Here is a 22494-nt window from a genome sequence, read left to right as displayed (position 1 = left end):
TTTAATACAACAAAACAAAATAAAAATAATTATCTGTAATGCAAAGAATAAAATGCCTTAAAATGAAACCACACAATCATCAAAAAGTATAAATGTCATTATATAACACAGTACTACCTATTTTCCATTATTTAACATTGTGTTAAACCCACTGATGAATTTGTGCATTATGATTATAACAAAATATTTTTGTACTAGTACATGTGTATTATCTCCATTACAAATTATTACTCAACATGTTTTATGGTCTCAGTATAGAAGATAAGTTGTGTACAATATATTAAGTATTCTGGACTAATATGCAGAAAATTCATTGCCAAATATTTTTATACTTTAGTTAATGTTTCAAATATTTGTGGTATGTAGTGCAATAAATTCTTTTAGATCAAATTTTGTTGTATTAGACTGTTAAAACTGTAATTAACTATTATTTTATATACATTTCTGGATGCTGAAGAACTCTGATATTACAGAAGACAGTGACATTTGGTTAACAAAATATATCTGAAATTCTTTAGCACGTTTCATTTGGACATATTTAGTTTGAAACTCATAATGGGTTGATTAAGTGAAAAGTCCAAACAGGGAATATAATATACACTGCTTCTGACTGTATATTGGTTAAAGTTTAGGTTACTGAATGTAAATCAAACTTTACAACAGTATATGTTTAAATTATTTGATTATCTGTTTTAAATAACAGTGATATCACATACATGAATTATGGAAGCAACAATTTGTGTCAATAGTGCTAATATTTATAGTCACTAAATAAACATTCCTAAAAATGTTTTAATATAAAATGACTGCATTCTGAATTTGCTAGATATGGACTAAGTATTTAAACCAATTGCCATTAAAGTAAGTACTTAGAGAAAAAATGGTACAAGCAAGTTTTTATATGGTCATAGTTTTTACCATACTATTACCATAATGTTTATGCAGTATTCTGATGAGAGTCACAGGAATTTACCACAGAAAAATGATGTTATTATGTTACAATCACAGGTTGAATTTTCAAACCACTCTATTACAATATTCTTTTAACATATTAAAATGTTTTTATTAATGTTATACTATAACACTGTGATACTTTTTTTTTTTCAACTAAGCATATTTAGTATTAATAAACAATCTAGTTTTAAGTGTCTACTTTCTATGACAGAAAATACTTCAAACAAAAATATCAAATGGTAAGTCAGAAGAAAAAAAGATTATTACTAAACATTTTACAGAAGTTATAATTTTCTTACTCTGAAAATATGTTTCTGACAGGTACTTACTTTCACTCACATCCATAGCTATTCTCATCAAGTGCTGTCCTTTATTTGCAAACGTTTTTCACATGTTACAAGCCTTTCATTTCTACATACAACTTGGTTCATACAATTTAACTGACTCCTTCTATGCTGTTCTACATAACCATCACTACATGTTTAGGAAGAAAATTAAGCACTGATGGACAGTGGGGAGGAAAGTGGAAAAGAGGAAGAGGAAGTAGTAACTGTCATAAATATACAGGGGATGGAAAAAAACAAGTAGCCACACATGAAAATCTCATTAATTTGTTAAATATTTTATTAGATAACATAAAAATATGTAAAACTATATGTTTTAGAAAGCACTTGATGAGATATGTTCAAATATGACTTCAAAACCTAATTTCAACACTGCCTTTCAGAAATCCCTGAACCATTCATGATTTTAGTTAAATTTTCTTATAAAAGTGTTGTGCACCTACTGTAGTTTCTTAGATCTTATTCCATTTAGCCTAGAAAATGGTCAAACGAGTTTCTCTGCAAATGTGAAGTTGTTAAAAGATATTTAGAAATAAAAAAATGATGTTATGGAATGGCAGGTCAATCACCTGATACAAATCCAATTGAAAACTTATGGGTTGAGTTAAACCGATTAATGAAAGATTGCAAGCCATACACAGAAGATGAATTTTGTGAAATACTCAGAGAGATTGCAGTCAGTTACTCAGGAATATCAGGAATTCAAAAACCCATTGAAAATATGCCATGTTGATATGAAGCAGTACTGAAATCTAAAGGAATGCCAACTAAATATTAACTTGTGAAACTGGTTTGTGTTATTGTGAGTTTCATTTTTACATTTGATTATTGCTCATTGGACGATCAAGCTTTCAATGAAGTAAAGATGAAAATTCTCCATCGAGGATCACCACCTAAAGGCTGTGTAAATGTGCTAACAGAAGATATAACCAAGATCAGATTGGGCCACATGGACACCATGCAAAATTCTGGGCCAGCAAGGTGATAATTTGTTATATTGTCCCAGTGCTACTGACTAACTTACTGTACATTTCTCTTTCTGTATGTATCATCCTGAATTTTGAGTATCTCCCTGGATCGTTTCAGGCACCCAATTCACCCCTGAATGTAAACCCCTGAAGTAACTTAGAATTCTGAATTCATATTTCAAAATGAATAAACAATAACAATGTTGTCAAAAATAAATAAAAAGTATTATGTTCTGTAAATGGATAGAGATATAAAACAATTCCATTTCAGAATAAATTACAAAAATTTCACTATTATATAACAAATAAACTGGTTGAGAGAAACTGATACAAAGATACAGGGGGTACAACGTGAACAGAGCACAAACTACCCATCTGAACATGAGCACTATCAAACAAGTGATAGTTAGGTAAAATATCACAGAGGGAGTTACATGAGTAACCATGGTGTGGAGGGGCATATCTACTGGTGGAGATTTGTCACATAATGATTTACAGGTGTGAATCAGTTAAACCATGTGAATAGTCATGTAAGTAAGTGAAAGTAAGGTATCTTGTCAGAAATGTACAATCAACAAACTGAACCAATACTTGAAGGTTCTGTGATAAGTAATTTTATCAGACTTACAACAGATGTGAATGCATTTACTAATCTAAAATTCAAATATATGACTCTGTTACTGATCCAACACTACTACACAGTAATAAAACAATCATTTTAAAAATGATAAATATTAATTACCTATAATATAATACCTTTTCTGAAATGAAATTGAGTTAGTCCTGCTGTTCAAAACTCAATTTCAGAACTATAATGTAAAAATGAATACATTATTTCTGTTTCAGATTTCAGTTATTACAATGATTCCATAAAAATGTTCAGTATTTCATTATAATATTTTGTAAAGCAAAGAAAAAATTACATATAAACAAGATATGAATCAATCAAATTATTTTAAACATTTTTTCATGTTTACATTACTATTATGATATAAAATAAAATCTAATATATTCCTACCTTTAATACACCCCTTCTGCTTATCATAAGGGTTTCCAGTAAAAAGACCATTTTTTGGACAGAAACATTCAGGTTTATGGTTGTAAACAGTGCATTCAGCATTAGGACCACAAGGTGATTCATTACATGGATCTTTGGATTGAAAAGACAGAGGTTTATTAACTGAAATTATTTCATCTAACATATTTTGATTTGACAAAAACTTAATAATGATTATGAACACACCAAGTGAAAACAATCATAGTCATGGATAGCCAAAACTCTACAAAAAACAAATGGACTATTACAGACAATGAATGATAAAATCTATGTACTTTTAATGTTTTTTCATTTGATGTATACCAGAAAAAACAGTACTGAAGTTTGATGTTATGAAAACAACACAAGCACACATAAAACAAATTGTAAACAATTAAAACTTCATGAGTATGGTATATTAAATTTAAAACTAAAATTTATTCTTTATAACATAAACACCTGTATGATAGAAATAAGTAATGAAGGCTTTATTAAAAATTAATATTATGTCTAAACCAGAAAAATCCACATGACTTAAAAAACAAAATTTTCAAACTCAAAGTTTTAGCTCTTTCACTGAGATTCTTGATGGTATATTCATTTTTATTCTTTTTTCTTACTTAACAATAAATAAATTATAAAACTCATTTTTCACTATTTCACTTTAAAAGTATTTATACCTTGTCAATCACTTTCAAGAATGTCCGATTCAATAATAAACAGCTTTAAAAATGTTGACCCAGTTTTTTATTTTAACATTAAGTTGTTTTTGTAAATAGCAAAACCAAATTACATCATTTGATCCATCATGTTCATGATATATTATACAAGTTCCTTCCCTTCATAATAGGATTTATATTATAAGATTATTCTCATGAATTATATGATATTGTAAAATAGTATTTTTGTTTATAATTTCTTATCAATTGTAAAATATCTTTTCAACTTTTCAATTTATTTTATATATTTTAATTTAAACCTTCTTCCCAGTTACTCAGTGTGCAATAGACTGAGCCTGTAATGGAGAAATAATATTTCCTATCATTTCAAAATTATTAAGTAATTCTTCACAAAATGTGGGAATTTTTTAGTAAATAGTACCAGACTGTTTAACATGCAAAATCAAATGAATTAAAAGTATATCTGTATTCAAGATATGTTTGTGGTTTGGAATGCAAGGTGAGTGTTCATAATAACAACAATAATAATTTTGTCTGTTGTAGTTTGCATACTATATCCATGAACAAAAATAGTTTCATCCATCATAGTTTGTACATTGCATTCGCATAACCTCTAAAGCCTCTAAAATACAATTCTACAGTTTTAATCAGCATTCCTGTTTATTGTGTCTTGTACTTACCCTCCTTTACCATGAAATATCACTAAAGTTAACATTTTCCTTAAATAAAAATACAATAAATAATTCCAATAAATATTATTCTCCATATTGAGAAAGTTACTTCCCTCTGGAAATTGTACTAATCTACCTGAGACACTTGCATGCATCAATTCTTGTGAAAACGTGCACCTAATATTCATGCAATTCAAATGAAATTACACTACTAAATGATGAAGTACCATTCAGCAAAACCTTCCATCAATAGGTATGCAATACACCTCCTTGTGCAAATGCTCCCTCCAAATTAGCATGGGAAATACGTCACTCATTAACAAGACCACAAATGAAGAAGCACTAGGAAAGTGGGAAGGATGGACAGGAGCATGTAAGTACTTTTCAGAAATGCATTTTTGTTTAAGGAGAATATTAACTTTCAACACAGTTACTCACTTCCCTGTACAGAAAGTTAGAATCCCACATTAAGATGGTGAAAGAACAGATGCAAAAGTTACCTAGATGAGCTTCCTTCAGTAAATATCTGAAGGAAGCCCATACAGTGTAATATCCTATCGTAGTGGCTCCATAGGGGCACACCTGTGGGAGACCATGTTATCTCATCCACAGTATGTTCTTCACCTGTGAACAAGATTAGAAGAGACAAGAGGCCTGCATGGTGCCCAAGGATGGATGGAATAGTACATCAGACAATCAGACACTATGAGTCCCTTGCCTGCTATGGGAGTAGGGTGTGTGAGTAATACATCACAATTCATTATAAAATAATATTGTATACTTTGCCATCAGATAAAAAGGGTTCAGGCCACTGCAGGAGTAGAAGTATGATGAAAACTTACAGATATATGAGCATGAAATAGTGACAAGTGTTTAAATTCGGAGATTGTGTTATATCTATATGCAATGTGGTGATCCTAATCAAACTCAGGAAACACTCTTGTCCCACTTCTCACCATAAAAGGATCCTTGTTATAGCCTCTAGTATTTATGTATCAATTGATGAGGATCCTTCATGGTCTATCATTTCAATAGCTGGGAGCTTATAAATGGCAAGGGTCTCCTGTGCTTCACTCAAAGTGGAGAATTTAGGTAGGAGAGATGTGGAGAATGTGCCTGGATTACCATCAGGTATTTACCAGGATAGTCTTTTACTGTAGGCTATGAAACCTGATTTTTAAAAGTCAGCAAGCATGAGCCAGAGAAGTAGAAAGATGCACAATTCTAGTGTTAGCTTTTTTCAAGATAGTCCATGGAGAGGGAACAGTCTAGATCAGACTGGAAAGTATTATATATAATTTCAACAAGTAGAACTCTAGAGGGTCTTGTGGAAAATCCTGTCTTACAGTTAATAAGAATGGATGGTCTGAGCACATTTCATTATCCTGGCTTGCTGCAGAATGTTTGGTATGTATACACCATGAGGCAACACTAGCCACCCACGTGAATCTAAAAGTAGACAAATGGTTGTGAATAAGTAATTGAATACGCATACCTATTACAGATGTAGGGTTAACTTAAGAATGGACATTGGTGAAAGTCTGTATGCTACAGGAGAAAAGGCAGTCAAATGGGGCAGGCAGTCCACTTGTAAATATACATTCCAGGCACAGTGAATGAAACTCAAGGGAAGAAAAGACTGGCCAGCACAAAGGAGAGAAGAAAAGCAGGTGGAAACAAGAAATGTGTACAAAGGTAAGTAAAAATATGAAAAAGTGTGCAGAAACATCTGTTGGAGATTCAACAGGAAACTAGGTAAGATAACAGAAAACCACATTGATAATCCACTCAGGAAAGAAGTAGTAGAGAGAGAGATGGAGAATGAAAGAAGGTAGAAAGAGGCAGAGAAGAAAGGTTTGTTGGTTGGTTTGGCATTTTAAGGTTCAAAGCAACAAAGCTATCTGTGCTAAACATCCAGTAAGAATTTAAAATTAAAGTAAAATTAGTAAAATTCATAAAATGAAATTAAAGTAAAACAAAACAAAGTTTAATTTTTTAATAAAAAAAACGAAAATAGCATTGAAACCAATTTTTACGTCTAGTCTACAGTGGTAAGAGAAAAACTACAGTAATACAAGTTGTAAAGGGCTTTCTGCATAATAATTATAATTATTATAACTTGCCAGGAAGACTAACAGGCATGTTCAAAAACCACCGTTAGTCACCTGAAGTTGGCCTTTCCAGTCCTAGTTTTGAGTTATTTAACATTATGGCCATTTTCAGAAAGTAAAGTAATAAAAGTTTTAAAAGACTTGTAGCAAAATTTGAATTATAACTCACCAGGATGACTAACAGGTAGTTCAAACAGCAGCGTTAGTCACCTAAAGTTAGCCTTTCCAATCCTGGTTTTGAGCAAGAAAGTAAAATGTGGCTTATTGTGACCTGAGTCTTACACAAACTACACATTGGAGCATCAGTTTCAGATAAAAGAAAATGATGAATTAAAAACTGTGACCAAAGCATAGTCTAGTTAGAATAACCTCCTCTTTCTGATCTTTATAGAATCAAGATGGCCAAAGTCCAATATACGGTTTTATTTGGAAAAGCTTGTTTCTGCATTGCTCACTCCAAGTTGACTGCCAGCTGGCACAGAGCTGAACCTTGAATACAGGACCATAGTCCATGTATGGAACAGGCACACAGCAGTGATAGCGCCAGAACAGACAGATTTAGCTGTGATGTTGGCAAACTCATTTCTGAGGAATGTATGACAAAAACATGATGGGAGACTATATTTAGGGGCTGATACGTGAAAGTGATTTACATTACAGTCCCAAATCTCGAAAAACTTCTCACTTCTGAACATTTTTGTTCATTTTTGTATAACTTTAGTATAAATACATGTAAATCTTCATTCATATGTCGTTTTATTCAGACCTTTTGTAAATGAAAATGTGCAAATTTGCCTGTTTTAACATAGAAAATAGGTTAATTTCTAAATTTCACTATCCAGGACACAAAAGCAAAGTTTGAAGGAAATAATGGCCATTTTCTGTACTTTTACAACATAAGCAATTAAGAAATAATACATACTATCCAGGAACAAAATTTGTGTTACATAGTGGTATCGATATATGACTTGGTGATTGGAAATATGTCAGGTAGTAGAAATGCAGAGGAACTAAACAGAAAGAAGACTGGTGCAGCATCTGCAATCACTATAAGAGCTCAAGGGAAGAAGTGCAAGCAAAATATCAAAGCTTTTAAAGTTTCCAAAAGTGACATCCTGAATGCAAGTCCACAGAAGCAAAAGAAAATCCCTCATCTGCAGAAACATCAGAATGGTGCTTGAGAGAAAGTCATGCACAATATGAAAGGGAAAGAGATTTACAAGACAGAGGACCCTAAAGGAGTACTGAATCAGACCTATCAGTGCAATTTTATTGGTGAAGCTAAACACATTAAAGGCATGATCATAAAACATGAAGGTCAAGGATTAACATTTTGAAGTCAGACAAAAGATCTTATTATTGCTACTAACAAAGCCACAGCTAACAACAAACTCACTATGTAGTGGAAAGGACCTTTTGTAGTACAGCAGTTTCTCAAAAGAATGGACTGTAAGGTGAAAGTGGATGGGAAGACCATGATTTACCATGCCAATCTGTTGGAAAGGTGCTTCAAAAGAGAAAAAGACCTAACAGATGCAGCTATTTAGACAAAATGAATGCCCAAAGTGTGGTTGTTATAGATGCAAAACCAGAAGACAGCAACTTTATCAAAATCAGAGAAGAACTAGCTGGCAACACACGATCATGACAAAGATGTGGAATCTAGTGAAAGTGAATCATTATCAGATGTCTTATGCAGTGAAAGACCTGATAAAGCAGGAAATTGAGGAAAAGTTAGCAGCTGGAATTATCGAGCCATCAAATTCACCCTAATGTTCATAAATAGCAGTTGTGAAGAAGAGGGATTGATCAAATTGTTTCTACATAAACATCCAGAAGCTCATCCTAGTGATGACATTCAACTCCAAACCTATGGACAATCCAGAGGCTATCATAGTAAAACTAAATGGGGTCATGTTATTTTCAAAAATCAACCTCAGTAAAACTTATTGGCAGAACATGACAGGAACAGGATTTAATAAAGGAGATGAATTGAGCAATACTACATGCAATAAGAAAGTAATGTCATATCCCACCCAAGAAAAGAGTAGTATATGAGGTGAATTAAGAGTGATGAAAAGCTGAAAAGAAGTCGTGACAGCCAAGACTAGAGGAGGTGAAGTTATAGAAACCATGTTGGGAAGATTATGAGGGGCAATTAAATAGACCTCATAAAGGTGTTCCAAAACTGAAGATGGATCTGATGGAAGAGATGGATAGGAGGACATTCGTATTATAAAGATAAGACAAGCCAAGCTGAAAGCATAGACAGCCAATGTTGAGGACTGAGGCAAAGGAGACAAAATAGAGAAAAGTAGCAAGGCAAGAAAGACAGGAGGAAGAATGAGAAAGCAGAACAACAGATGATGAGTAGGTGAGAAACCAATCCATGGATTGGACATGGTCCTGTCAAAAAGACAGCTAACAAAGAAGTGCAGTGCCCCAAGAACATGACAAGTTATAAACACGTTTGAAAGACACAGACTCAGAACAAGTCTGAACACTATCTTCTTGATGCATATATAAAGAAGTAAAGAAAGAAGATAAAACATTATCTTCCAAGAGTATGTGTTATGGAGTAAGTGGCCACATCTAAACAATGGTTATAGGTGAGATTGCATGGAACAAGTGTTGTTGATTAAACCTTATCTGTTGATGGTATGTAAAATTGTAATGAATAAGATCTAACCTTTACAGATGACAGGGATATGTAAAAGAGCAATGAATGAAAATGAAACATGATCCACTACATGTAAATGCTAAGATGTAATGAATTGTAACAAACAGTTCTGTCTATCTATGACTTGTCAAGAAGTAATGGATGAGAATTAAGTACTACCATTCATGAGAACAAATTATATAGTCAAAAATTATGCCAAAACATTACTTAATAAGAGGACATGTTAAGAAGAAAGAAATAATGTGCAATGTCTGTACATCATCTTCAAAGTGTTGGAAGTTAAGTTAGAATAAACAATATTGGAAATATTAACTTTTATGTGCACATATTAAGGATAGTGAGGGGAAAACAAACATGAATGTTTAGTGCACTTGCTAAAGATGAACTAGATTGAAGTATCATTCACTGTGTACATATTATGGAATAATTAATTATGAATAAACAGTACTAAGGAAGTGTTTCTGCAAGTGAGTAATGAATAGTGAAGAAATATAACCTTCTAAGTGACATAAGGAGTAAGGAACTATGACTAAACAACATATTCTGCATATTATATGTGAAGTATAAACATACACAATAACATCCGAGTATATATGTAAAGAATAAGCAGCTATTTATAAACAGCAAATGTCATGCACGTGGAAACGATCAATAATCCATAATGGAACAGAATACTGTAAATGGGAAATGGTAAGGGAAAATTAACCACGTCTGAACACTGTCTGCTATGGGTATAAGTAAAGGAGTAGTGAACTTTGGCAAAACAGTAACACAAATGTGTTACGTTATGGAGAAATGAACAATGTAAAAACAATATATTCTATGGGAATGCATTAAGTAGTAAGAACTAAAACCCAATCTTAATAAAATGTGTACGTGGCAAGGAATAATTAACCAAAATTATGCGGTACATGTAACAGAATAAGGAACTAGAATCAAACCTTAACAGTTATGTGTATATGGTAAGATACACTTAACTAAAATTAAGCATTCTCTTCCATATATACATGTGAAGAAGTAATGAAGCACATGTAAACTTTACCTTCTATGTGTACATGTGAAGAAATAATGAACTATATCAAAACATACAAACTAGCAATGATGATTAATATAGATGTTTACATGACAAGGAATAAGTAACCAAGACTAAACATTATCTTCCAGGCATACACATGAAGATATAATAAACAACAATTAAACTTTATCACATGTTAAGGAAAAAGGAAGTAGAATTAAACATTAATCGATACGTATCATGACAAGGTTTAATCAGTTAAGACTAAGCATTATCTACCAATGATATGTATAAAATTACCTAATATTTGGATATATCAGCCAGTAATAAACTAAAACAAAATACCAATGTCCATGTGTTAAACGTAAAAGAGCAGCTAAGTGTAACTAAACATTAATGTTTATGTTTACATTGTAGGGAATAAATAAATATGATCAACCATCAATATCTATGTGCACAAGGAGAGATGAACTATGACAGAACATACATATAGCAAGTGGTATATGCTGAGGAGTAAGTAACTATGATTAAGCATTATAGTTTAAGTAGTACAAGTTAAAGGGTAGTGAACTGGTTCTAAATGATATATCATAAACAATAATAAATGAAGTCTACATGTTAAGTCTTATGAGTTACATGTTAATGAAGAATAAATTATATCAAACAATAACATAAAACAACAGGAGTGAACTGAATCCTAAAATAAATATCAGCTGCAGCATTAATAGGGAAGAATAAAAAAAAAACAATGTGTAGAAGGCTTATGTAAAACAGGAAAGTTAAAAGATATGGAGTAAGTACAGAAATATTGGGTGGAAAGTTTTCCATTTTATCCTTCTCAACTTCTACTTCAAAATCTGTGAAGGGAAATGTGTGGCAGTGATGGGTTGGTTTGGTTTGTTTCGAATTTCTCGTAAAGTTACACGAGGGCTATCTGTGCTAAACCTCCCTAAATTTGAAGTGTAAGACTAGAGGGAAGGCAGCTTGTCATCACCACCAACTGCCAACTCTTGGGCTACTCTTTTATCAATGAACAGTGGGATTGACTGCACACTATAACTCCCCCATGGCTGAAAAAGCAAGCATGTTTTGTATGATGGGGATTCTAATCCTTGACCCTTGGATTACAAGTCGAGCACCTTTACAGCCTAGCCATACTGGGTCGAAGCAGTGATGGAAGATGGTCACACAATGGATGATGTGATGTTACTTTTTTTTTCTAACTGAATTTTCAACCTAAACAGTACACTTTTCAATATATGGTGGCTGTCAGTATCTTAACAGGTGAAAACTTCCTAAATGTTAGTGACAGCAAATGCCATTTGTACTGACATCAGCTGTAAAAGAAACTGAAAGGTGGAAAATACAAAGTAAAGTTGTTGAACTAGTAAGACTCACCAAAAACAGATGTGTCTGAACACAACCATGTTGAGGAAAAGAATGAATTATTCATACACAACTGCAGAGGAAGCATTTGCATAAGGAGGTGTGTTTCACTCCTGTTTATGGAGAGATTTATAATTATAACCTGTATTATAATACAGCTACTCAGATAACGTGGCCAAAAGACAAAAAGCATCACAAATAAGAAAGATAATAAAACAGAGTTACAAATGACATTGTAGAAATGTGTCTTAGTAAGAAATGCATCTGCAGAAGTAAAATCCCACATTGGTAGAAATAGCAAATTTTACATCTATTTACAAGTCTTGCATATGGAAGAATAAAAAAGAAAATTAAAATACTAAGATCAGATATGGCTAGTCAAATGATGATGTCTCACATAAAAATCTACCAGTCAGTTGTAAAAAATTGCTCTTATAAATATAAAACTGAAACATATGAATTATTAAGAATGACAAAGAAAAATTATGTGTGAAATTGGATTTCTAGCCCCAGGAGATGTCAATAATACTCTAAAACCTTTGATGTTTAGGCTAAAAATGATTACTATTAAACACGTATAAAATGGGCTTTTTGTTTAAACTTAATTTTTATAATTCTAAATCATTAGGAGCAAGAATCTTCTCACAACTGGCTGTAGGTGATGAGCTGTAATTTCAGATGTGAAACACTGTGAGCTAAAGTACCCATAATTGTTTGCAATTTTGCTTTCTTTATTCTAAATCTTAGATTTGCAAACAAAGATTACATTTGATAGTATATTTATACTACTGCATGGTTCTACTTCAGCAGACAACTGTCTTAGAAGGCATATTTTACCCTCCTCATGGTATAGCTAAATGAACAGAAGGGTTGTCCAAATAACCAAAGGCCAACATAAATACAGTTCAGGTTTTAAACATGAAAAATATTTTAAAAACTCAATATTCAAATACAAAATTCAGAAGTTATAGAAAATACCTAAAAACTACTCACTAACACACAATGGAATCCCATTTACATCATGACTACAAGCACTGTTGGGTGGACAGTCATTGTTTCCACTTGGGCATTCTCCTGGGCTATGGCCTGAAAGAACAGAAAAAATAAAATATACAACAATTTTAATTTAGTCTTAAGAATCACTAGAGTATTTCTAGTATAATATAACATTAGGGCTTTACAACTAATAATGCTAACAATGAATCATTCATGCCTCATTTCTAGCTATAAAAATGTTTCATTGTATTAGTAGAAAACAGAGCAAAAATGACATGTTAAAACTTGAACACATAAAAAGAATAATAAAAGATTGATGAGTGAAAAGAAACTGGCTTTCTTAATAAAAATTAATAAATGATAATAACAGATTGTCATTTTTACCATAATATATTAACAAGTAAAATATTAATATCTGTTCTTAGGTGGTAAAACTAGAAACCAGTGTTCATTCTTTAATGCATGGTTCATGTATTTTATCACTAAGTAAAACTGTCTGCAATTTAAACCTAAAATACCAAATTTTATTTTTAAAAACTGTGGTTTTAACTCCTTACATCCTTTAATTCCATCCCCAATTTCTCCTGTGCGGCATCTGCAATAGTAGCTGCCAGGGGAGTTTTCGCATATGGCAGTTTGATGGCATGGGTTTGACCTGCATTCATCAATGTCTACAATAAAAAAGTATCAGTACATGAGCTTTCTTTGTATATATTAAATATTTTGCAAGAAATATTTGTAACAAAAAAAATGCAATTACAATATGTTAAAAGAAGCTTATACATTAATGATTTAACTTTTCAACATTGGCATAAAATCTCTATTTATAGTACTACAATTTGCTCACAACAAATATGTTTCTGAAACACAAGAACTTTACCACTGAAGACAATCCAAAAATTTTCAATTATAACAAGTAACATCAAAATCATTCAATGCAAAAAAAATACAACAGAAATTCCTTTGTTGAAATTGTAACAACTAATAAAATTCAAAACTTATTTTTCTATGTTGTATTTATGTGGAATTTTAATTTCAAAGAATCTATACCTGTACATCCATTTGCTGTAAGGTGAAACCCAGGCTTACATGTACATCTATTGGAATCACATAATTCATTCAAATGGCAATCAACATTGCTACGACAACCCACTAAATAAAAAGGATTAAATGAAAATTAATAATAACCAGATAGCAGTTTAACTTTATCACATATATTATTCCCTTAATAAGTCTTTAAAAATATAAATGTAATTTTTTGAATGTGATATAAGATTATGAGCCACAAAAATTGTCCTTAATTGCTTAATTAATATAATAACAACACGGTATTCAATTGTGAAGTACATTAAAATATCCTTACATGGAGCAAAAGTATATTAGCATACCACAACATGACCAAGAAAAAGTTAATGGAATATTTTATAAAAAAAATGTAGAAGAAAAAAGAATATATGGTGTTTACAGACATATATATTACAGAAGAAAAGAAATCTGTTTACCTTGGCAGTATTGGTTGATACATATTTCTCCTGTCAGACAGTTACTATCACTTATACAGGAAACTAACAAAAAATATTAAAATACAGTGGAATAAAAAACAAAAGCCAACACACATGTAGTTTATCTATAAAAGATATTATTAAAATGTACATGCCAAAAAGAAAGTTTCATCTCAAAGTATATTTCAATTTAATTTGATCAAGAAAAGATTGTGACATTATTAAATATTTTTATTTTCATAGCTAATACAATTTCTGAAAAAAATATTGTCATATTTCACATTCAAATTAACAGTCATTACTAGTTTTATTAATTTTTATATTAATAAAAATAGCATTATATTAATTATAATAAAAAACTTAATTTTGGTGTTACATGACATCGTGATAATGCTGATGATTCATGTGAAAAAAATGCAGATATAACTAAGTAACTACTGAAATTCCAACCTACCCATGCAAACATTCTCAACGCATTTTTCTCCTTCAACACACTTATCACAGGGTGGACGACAGCGTTCCATTACACAAATCATGGGAGGTGTACAGGAAGTTGCAGGAGAACAAACACTGACTATACGTTTGCAACCAAGCACTGGTAATGGATTTCCTTCGAAACCTGGAGGGCAAGTACAAACTGCTTCATGGTTTCTGACATTACATTTGGTATTTGGTCCACACACTCCTATTATCTTGCAAGGATCCTCACACTTGTTCTGGATACAGGTCATGGTTAGATCACAATCATTATTTTCTCTACATCCAATCTGGCAAAAGCCATCAAGGATACAGGCTTCACCATGTGGGCAGTTACTGTGAGTAAAGCAGGGTATAACACAGCGATTGTCAATGCATTTTTCTCCACTGGCACACTCTTTATCTCGAGTACAAAACAGTCTACACTGTTCACTTATACAAGCTTCGTTAGAATCACACTCTTCTGTAATGGAACAGTTCTGAGACATGCGCACGCACTCATCCCTAGCTGTGGGATTTCCACGAAAATTATCTGGACAAGAACATGTTGCAACATGGTCAATAACTTGACATTCTGAATTACGTCCACAGTTGCTTTGGTCACAGGGGTTTTTGCAGAGCAGTTCTCCAAATGGATCACCAACACATGCCAAATCTGTTGGGCAGTCAGTATCTCCATTTGGACAAGAATTAGGATGACGACAACCATTACTGTAAGGATTACCCAGGTATCCTGGGGGACAGTGGCACCTATAACTTCCAGGAACATTTACACACTTGGCTGATAAATGGCAAGGTTCTGATTCACAGAACTTTATGCTCTCACAACCATGAGAATATGGGTCACCTGTGTATCCAGGACGACAATGGCAAATAGCCTTGTGATCCTCAACTAAGCAGACAGCATGAACAGCACAAGTGTTCACACATGGATCTTCAAAAAAATAGACAACACTTTATTTTTTTTCAAAATAAATATATTAAAATAAAGTTCTACAAGTTAAATAATGATTTACAGTATTGCCTAATATATAATATAATTTTTAAAGTGGATATGAATACCATGTGCAATAACATAAATACAAAAAGTACAATAATTGTGATAAGATGTGAAAGATTGTCATTGTGAGATAAACAAACAAAACACACATCAACCAATTAATCAGCTCAAACAAAACAGTTTCATACAACTCAAAATGTTGGTTTGCACAGCTCAAGATGGTTAGTTGTTTTAAGTAAGAATTCATTACACATAAAAGACACTTACCATAGCAATAATGTTGACGTGCACAAGCTCTGTTGCTATCACAATGTTCATTTTTTAGACATTCCACTGAATAAAAAATATTACAATACAATCTGTTATCACATACTTTGATGTTTAAAAATATTTCCATAGTTTTTAAATTTAAATATAAGATATGCTAACTATCTCATTACATGCATTTATTAGTCATATCTCATAATACAAATCACCAACTATAAAACTGAGTCATGACATACTGAAATTCTGGAATCCAAAAATCTAAAAGTTTTATTTGTTAAAAACTAAAATATAAATGAGGATATTCAAGCACATTAGTTTGACAAATTATGGATTTTTTTTTTTAAATTTCAGAACAAAAGAAGTTTAAGCAACTGAAGGAAGCCATACTTAAGTGCTTTGAGAAACAATTAAACTAAAATATAAATTCTAGTTTAATCACAGAATACTAAAATAAAAAAAAATCTTACATAATATTTGGAAATTCTTACCTTTTTGACAACCTTGTGCTTGGTCATATGGATCCCCATCAAACAAACCAGGTGGGCATAAACATTCAGCAGTGTGGTTTTGCGCTACACAAACAGCATTAGGGCCACAACGGAAATGTTCACAAGCATCTATAAAAACACATGAAATATTTTTAGTGATGAAGTTTATCCTTTAGGTTTAAGCTTTTAATGTATATTATGCATGGTAGAAAAACAAATTCTATCTAAACTTAGAGGCAACATGAATGTTAAAAACAAAATGTTCCATGTAAGAGAGCTTACATCAATACAAACTAATATTCTGGTAGTTTTTAACAACTGCTAGTGAGAAAAAAATGTTTAATAACTAATGCATAAAACACAACAAACTTATGCACAATGATTAGCTTTTTGTCTTTAGAATATCTTCAAGATATTAGGGAATCTATCAATAAAAGAGAGACTGAAAACATCATCGAAACAAATTATATCCACATTTAAGCCAGACATGATCAATATATTTAGGTTCAAGCTAACATAGAGCAACCAAAAAGTGGTAATCTTCCTTAAATTCTGGTTGACTGAAAGAAAAGAAAGAGCAAACTATGTAATTGTATTTGATTCAGTAGCATAAGCTAGGTATGAAACTTTAAGTTGGTCTGGAGTTACAATGGACAGGAAGAAGGCAGAGAGGAAAGTCACAGAGAGATAAAAATACACTACATATGACATATTTAGATGTAGGAACCATTGTGCAGACTGTCACTGGATGTGTCTATGTGCTCAATAGGCAGGCCATGGACAACTCAGGTCACCTTGTAATTGTGCTACTGGTTTTTTTTGTTATAGCACAAAGGTACATAATGGGTTATTTGCATTGAGTTCATTGCAAAAATAAAGTGTGAAATTTTAGCTATAAGCCTTGAATGTTACTTCTTAGCTTCCATTGATCCCAAGAAGTTTGGGAAATCAAACAAAACACAAAATTTATTAGAATGTTTTAAGACATATAAGTTAAAAGTGAAAATACAAGATTTTAATCTTCATTGATGACATGTACAATTGCAGAGTAATATCTGAAGATGTATATTGTTAATACTTTAAATTGCTTCCATTTATCAATCTTTGCAAACAAACAAACAAACAAAATTTTCATAGACTGATATAAAAAGACAATTAACTTGAAATACATTATCATGTCATCAACGTGTAATTCAAGTGAAAGAGAATCAAACAATTCTCATATTTACCTCAGAGTGTAAGACAATTTTTACCTCGGTACATCTGTAAATTAAAATCTATACATTTTCTAACAAGAATAAAGTGAAATATTTCACTTAAAAAGGGATCTAAATACATACCTACACATCTTCTTACATCTTCAAAATCAGCCTGACAGTCATGACTCATGGATAAACAATCAATACTTGTCTCACATTCATGCTGAATGATAGCTAGATAAAATATTGAATGGTGGGAAACTACAGTCATCACACATTCATCTAGTAATGTTAATAGTTAGTGAGTAACCATTTCATATTCATACATAAAACCAGAAATAATAATGTTAGTTCAGCATCCATATATCAATACATATAGGTGGTAGTGTTTATGTTAATTTACAATTGGTATGTTTTATTATTCAAAATTTGTTTTAAAAAATAATAATAAAATGGCATATTTTAGAAGAACTATTATATTTCAAAAATATAATCTATATTCACGTTTTTGACAGACATATAATTAATACTCTATTGTGTAAGTTTTTACAATATGCTTTCTACATGACAAAACATTTCAATTAAATAAATATTAAAATCATAGCAATTTGTAGCAAATACATTCTTTCTGATTAAAACATTAATTATTTCAATATATGTTGTAGTTTGAGCATATAAAACATCTATTTTTGTTCAGTTGCATCCAAGAACTTATTCGGCTCTCAAAATAAAAAAGCTTTTAAAATTACATAGGCATATTGTTTACTTACGGACACATCCATCTCGTTTTTTGGGATCCCCTGTGTATCCTTCTTTACATTTACACTGTCCTTTGTGGTTGATAGCAATACACTCTGAATTTGGTGTGCATGTAAAGTCTAAACAGACTTCTATGTAATGTAAAATATACACATATATACATTTCAGCAACATTATATGGATTAGATTTAATACACAATCGGAAAAGAAAATATAAATTGCCATTAAACAACAACAATGTTAGTACTTTCTTAATCTGAACATGTATTCCTAATAGACACATTCCTCTCTACACAGAAATATTTCTTTTGTACATTTGTCTATGTAATTTATTTGCCACTATTTGTGAGCTAACTCTCATCTAAATTCAGTTGTTAAATATGAACTGCACTGATGCATGATGACATTGCAGAATGGAAGGGAAAGAAACTGGAAAATAAGAATCCAAGAATGGAATGCAGAAAACTTCTAGAGGATAAGGCAGTGTGGATGTGTATGAAGGTATCTGAAACAATGGCCATAGCCAACTGAAGACTGCATGAAAAAGACCACAGATGGGGTTGGAGGGAGAAGAAAAGGAAATGGGGAGTGAATAGGAGGAAAGTGTGCAAATAGACAGTTGAAGAAAACATGACAAAAGGCTACAGACAGAACGTGTGATCAATGGCTGTCACAAAGGAAGAGATGGGTACCTATAGGTTTAGACATGAGAGAACAGTCACTGACAAGAAGAAGAATGAATCTGATACTAGATTTCAGGAGGATGATAAAAAGAAGGCGGCTTAGAACCTAGAATGGAAAGGGTAAGGACAAACAGATCCAGATGAGAAACAGAAGTCATATGGAAAAGGTCAAGAAAGAAGAAAAACCTTGGATAATAACAGTGCAACTGTGGTCCAAATATTCAACGAAAAATGAGCACCACCAAAATATTTTGAGCAAAGAAGAAAAGCTCAACTCAGACCAATGCACAGAAAGAGAAAAGTGTACAGAAAAGAGGAATACAATAAGTCCCAACAGCAGCAGAAAAAAGTAAAAAGGGACAGAGTAGAAGTAGGGGGAAAAAAAACTAAGCTGGCAAAGAGAAAGAAACAAACCTTTATATAAAGCTTACTGAAGCACAATGAAGTGTCTTAGATAAAAGGTAGGAGGAGGAAATGGAATAAAAGAGGGTGGTGAGAAAAAGAATAATAGATGAAAATGGGGAACTAGAATGCAAAACAGCCAAAGGGTTTAATCTGCAAAACAGACCAAATACTTACTTAAGATAGAAAATCTAGAAAATAAAGGAGGAATGTCTGCAGCTCAGGACAAAACAGTCATTAATGAGAGGGAGAGACATGTGGGAATGACTGAGGATCTATTAGAGAAAGGAAACAGCATAAACTTTTTAAAACAAGCAAAAGAGGAATTATAAAGTAACCACAAGAATTGGGTCCATAGGGAAAAGAATAGGAAAAACATAATGAAAGGAATGTTCCTTTGAATGATACCCAGAAAGAGATTGTTAGGTTAAGGTCATTCCTTTAAGAGAGTAAGGCACTACCCAAAGCAAATTAGGGTAAATATGCAGTCCAATAGGTCATTCACACCAAGGAGAAATAATGTTGGCTGAATGGCTGGGAGTAGGAAGCCTAGTAAGCACATTGAACAAAGGCTGCGGCATCCCCAACAGTCAACAAGCCCTCAGAAGCCATAGTAGAAATAAAGTTTGTGTGTGAAACATTGTCACTCACACAGGGTTTAGTAGAAGTCACTTGAGAATTCATGACAAAAACTAAATCTTTTGAAACAAAAGATTATTATTAATGAATAAATGCAAATCTCATAAAACTGAATTCAGATGAGAAATTTTAACACATCTGTTTAATGCAATGCCAAGGAAAAGAATGATGTCACAAGTTCAAATGCATGGATGGAGATACTTTGCATGTCCTCCTATTGTTGGAGGAATATTATTGCATGATGATGTCATGATGCATCAGTGAAGTTCACCTTATACACTTGAATTTAGGTGAAAGTTAGGAAAGTGACATGAAAATCTAATTGGCAGATGCATGAGGGAAATAGCATTTCTGTGTATGGGGAAGAGAGTTATCATTGTGGAGATATAAATTTGTTTTGATAGATAATTAGTACTCCATTGTAAAAACACAAATGTGATTTAACAAAATCTTTAATGTAAATCCATTTGCAATAAGATGAAAATATAAGCTAATCTGTCTTATTTATCTAGTCTGTTTTATTGTTTTCCATAATTTGACTTGTATCTCAGTTAATTTTTGTTATTACAATATAATTTCACAATGAAGTTTTTATGAACGAAATAAGTCTTTAATGTACATGAATATCATAATTTTATCAAAATTTGAAACTTATATAGGAAAAAGTAGAAGAAAGTATCAAAAAATTATTCCAAAACTTCTACAAAATCATTGTGGCATAAATAAGCATCTAATCAAAAACACCTTAGGTGTGAAAGAAAGATACAACCAAAAAAGGATTGAGTGTTCAGCTTAAAGGAATGAAAGTAAAATTGGTGGCCAAACTAGTATCTGTAGCATTGGTAAGACTTTTACAGCTAATATTCGTCATTAGTTGGATAGGGTACAACATTTTATGTTCAAATTGGGGAAAAACAGCTAAGTAACGAACAAATATTTGCTGTAAGATTCTAATAAATGCAATAAGTATAGATATGAGATTTTCCACCAATGTTAATTTCAAAATTTTAACTAGATTCAAAACCCATGCCACTAGGAATTTAAATTTACCCAGGAGTAGGATGATGGTAACACTGTTGGTAAGTCAATTACAACTCTAAACCCAGCCAGCAGGTACCAACATCCATATGGGAAAAAAAAGATCATCATATAACCAGCAAGTTGATTACATTCAAAATATCAGGCTACTGGAAACCGACACCCATGCGGGGGTAAGAAAGATCATCATACCAGCAACAAGTAAACTACCCAGCTATCTGGTGGGAGTGAGTGTTATGTATTATAATTTATCTCAAATAAGTTTCTAGTTCATTATTTTATGTATTACAAGTTGAAATAGCCTACAATTTTAATTTGAACTTAGAAGTTAATTAATGTTAATATGTGTCAAAGTTATGATATTTACCAACAAGATTGATACACACAGTTTTCTTTCTTAATACAAATATATTTAATATGCAAAAAAGAATACAATTTATAATAACAGTTATTATCAATAATGATATATATAGAAACGTGTTACAAACTTACAAACAATATTGAGTCTTCTATCTGGTCTGGAATTGAATATTTTATCAACAGTTTGTGATAAGTGAACTAATTCTGAGTTGATATTGGTATAGTTCACTAAACTGGTAATTTTCTAATTTTCCACTGCTGAAGCTATCTAATGTTTTTGTATAAATACTAATGTCCTGTGATTCTTGATGTTCTGCTGATGTTCAATGTTTTTAATGTTGAAATCTATTAACATTCCTGGTCAAATATTTGTAGTTTCCAAATTAATAATTGTTTATCAAAGCTATAGCTTCCCAGGTTTATTGTATACCAACTGTAACAAACTAACAGTATATATTTGTCTCTTGGTAGTTCGATTTATACTAGCAATCAGTAGTATTTTACATACACACATAGTACACTGTTGATTCTTACGCTCAAGAATCTTTTACAAATTGAGTGAATCAGCAAGACTTTTGCAATACGCACTTAACAGTATAAGGTACATGTACTTCTAAGTATATATATTAAACTGAAACAAACATAAATATTAAAATAAATATTTAATAGTAAATCTGTTACATAGTTGGTCTTCACCTCAAGTTCATGAGAACAGAGGGAATAAAGAATCCCCAGACCTATGAATGGGGCATGTTAATATAAGAAACTGATAGATCAATCCAGGAACTGAATTTCCTGTATGAAAAAAATATCTGTATAATGTAAACTATCTCCATCAA

The 22494-nt window shown here is 31.8% G+C and overlaps 1 protein-coding gene across 1 annotated transcript in view; it reads right to left on the bottom strand.

Annotated features, from left to right (window-relative positions):
- Positions 1–22494, bottom strand: part of LOC143245504 (uncharacterized) — a 357087-nt gene that overhangs the window by 128236 nt on the left and 206357 nt on the right. Inside the window, 10 exon segments of the mRNA XM_076491867.1 lie at positions 3285–3416; positions 12839–12931; positions 13399–13512; positions 13892–13993; positions 14344–14406; positions 14798–15754; positions 16088–16153; positions 16576–16704; positions 17916–18008; positions 18545–18664. Coding sequence (XP_076347982.1) covers positions 3285–3416; positions 12839–12931; positions 13399–13512; positions 13892–13993; positions 14344–14406; positions 14798–15754; positions 16088–16153; positions 16576–16704; positions 17916–18008; positions 18545–18664 — 1869 coding nt within the window.

The sequence above is a fragment of the Tachypleus tridentatus genome, chromosome 2, assembly GCF_004210375.1.
Source record: "Tachypleus tridentatus isolate NWPU-2018 chromosome 2, ASM421037v1, whole genome shotgun sequence".
Classification (NCBI taxonomy): Eukaryota; Metazoa; Arthropoda; class Merostomata; order Xiphosura; family Limulidae; genus Tachypleus; species Tachypleus tridentatus.
This window is presented reverse-complemented; position numbering and strand designations above follow the sequence as displayed.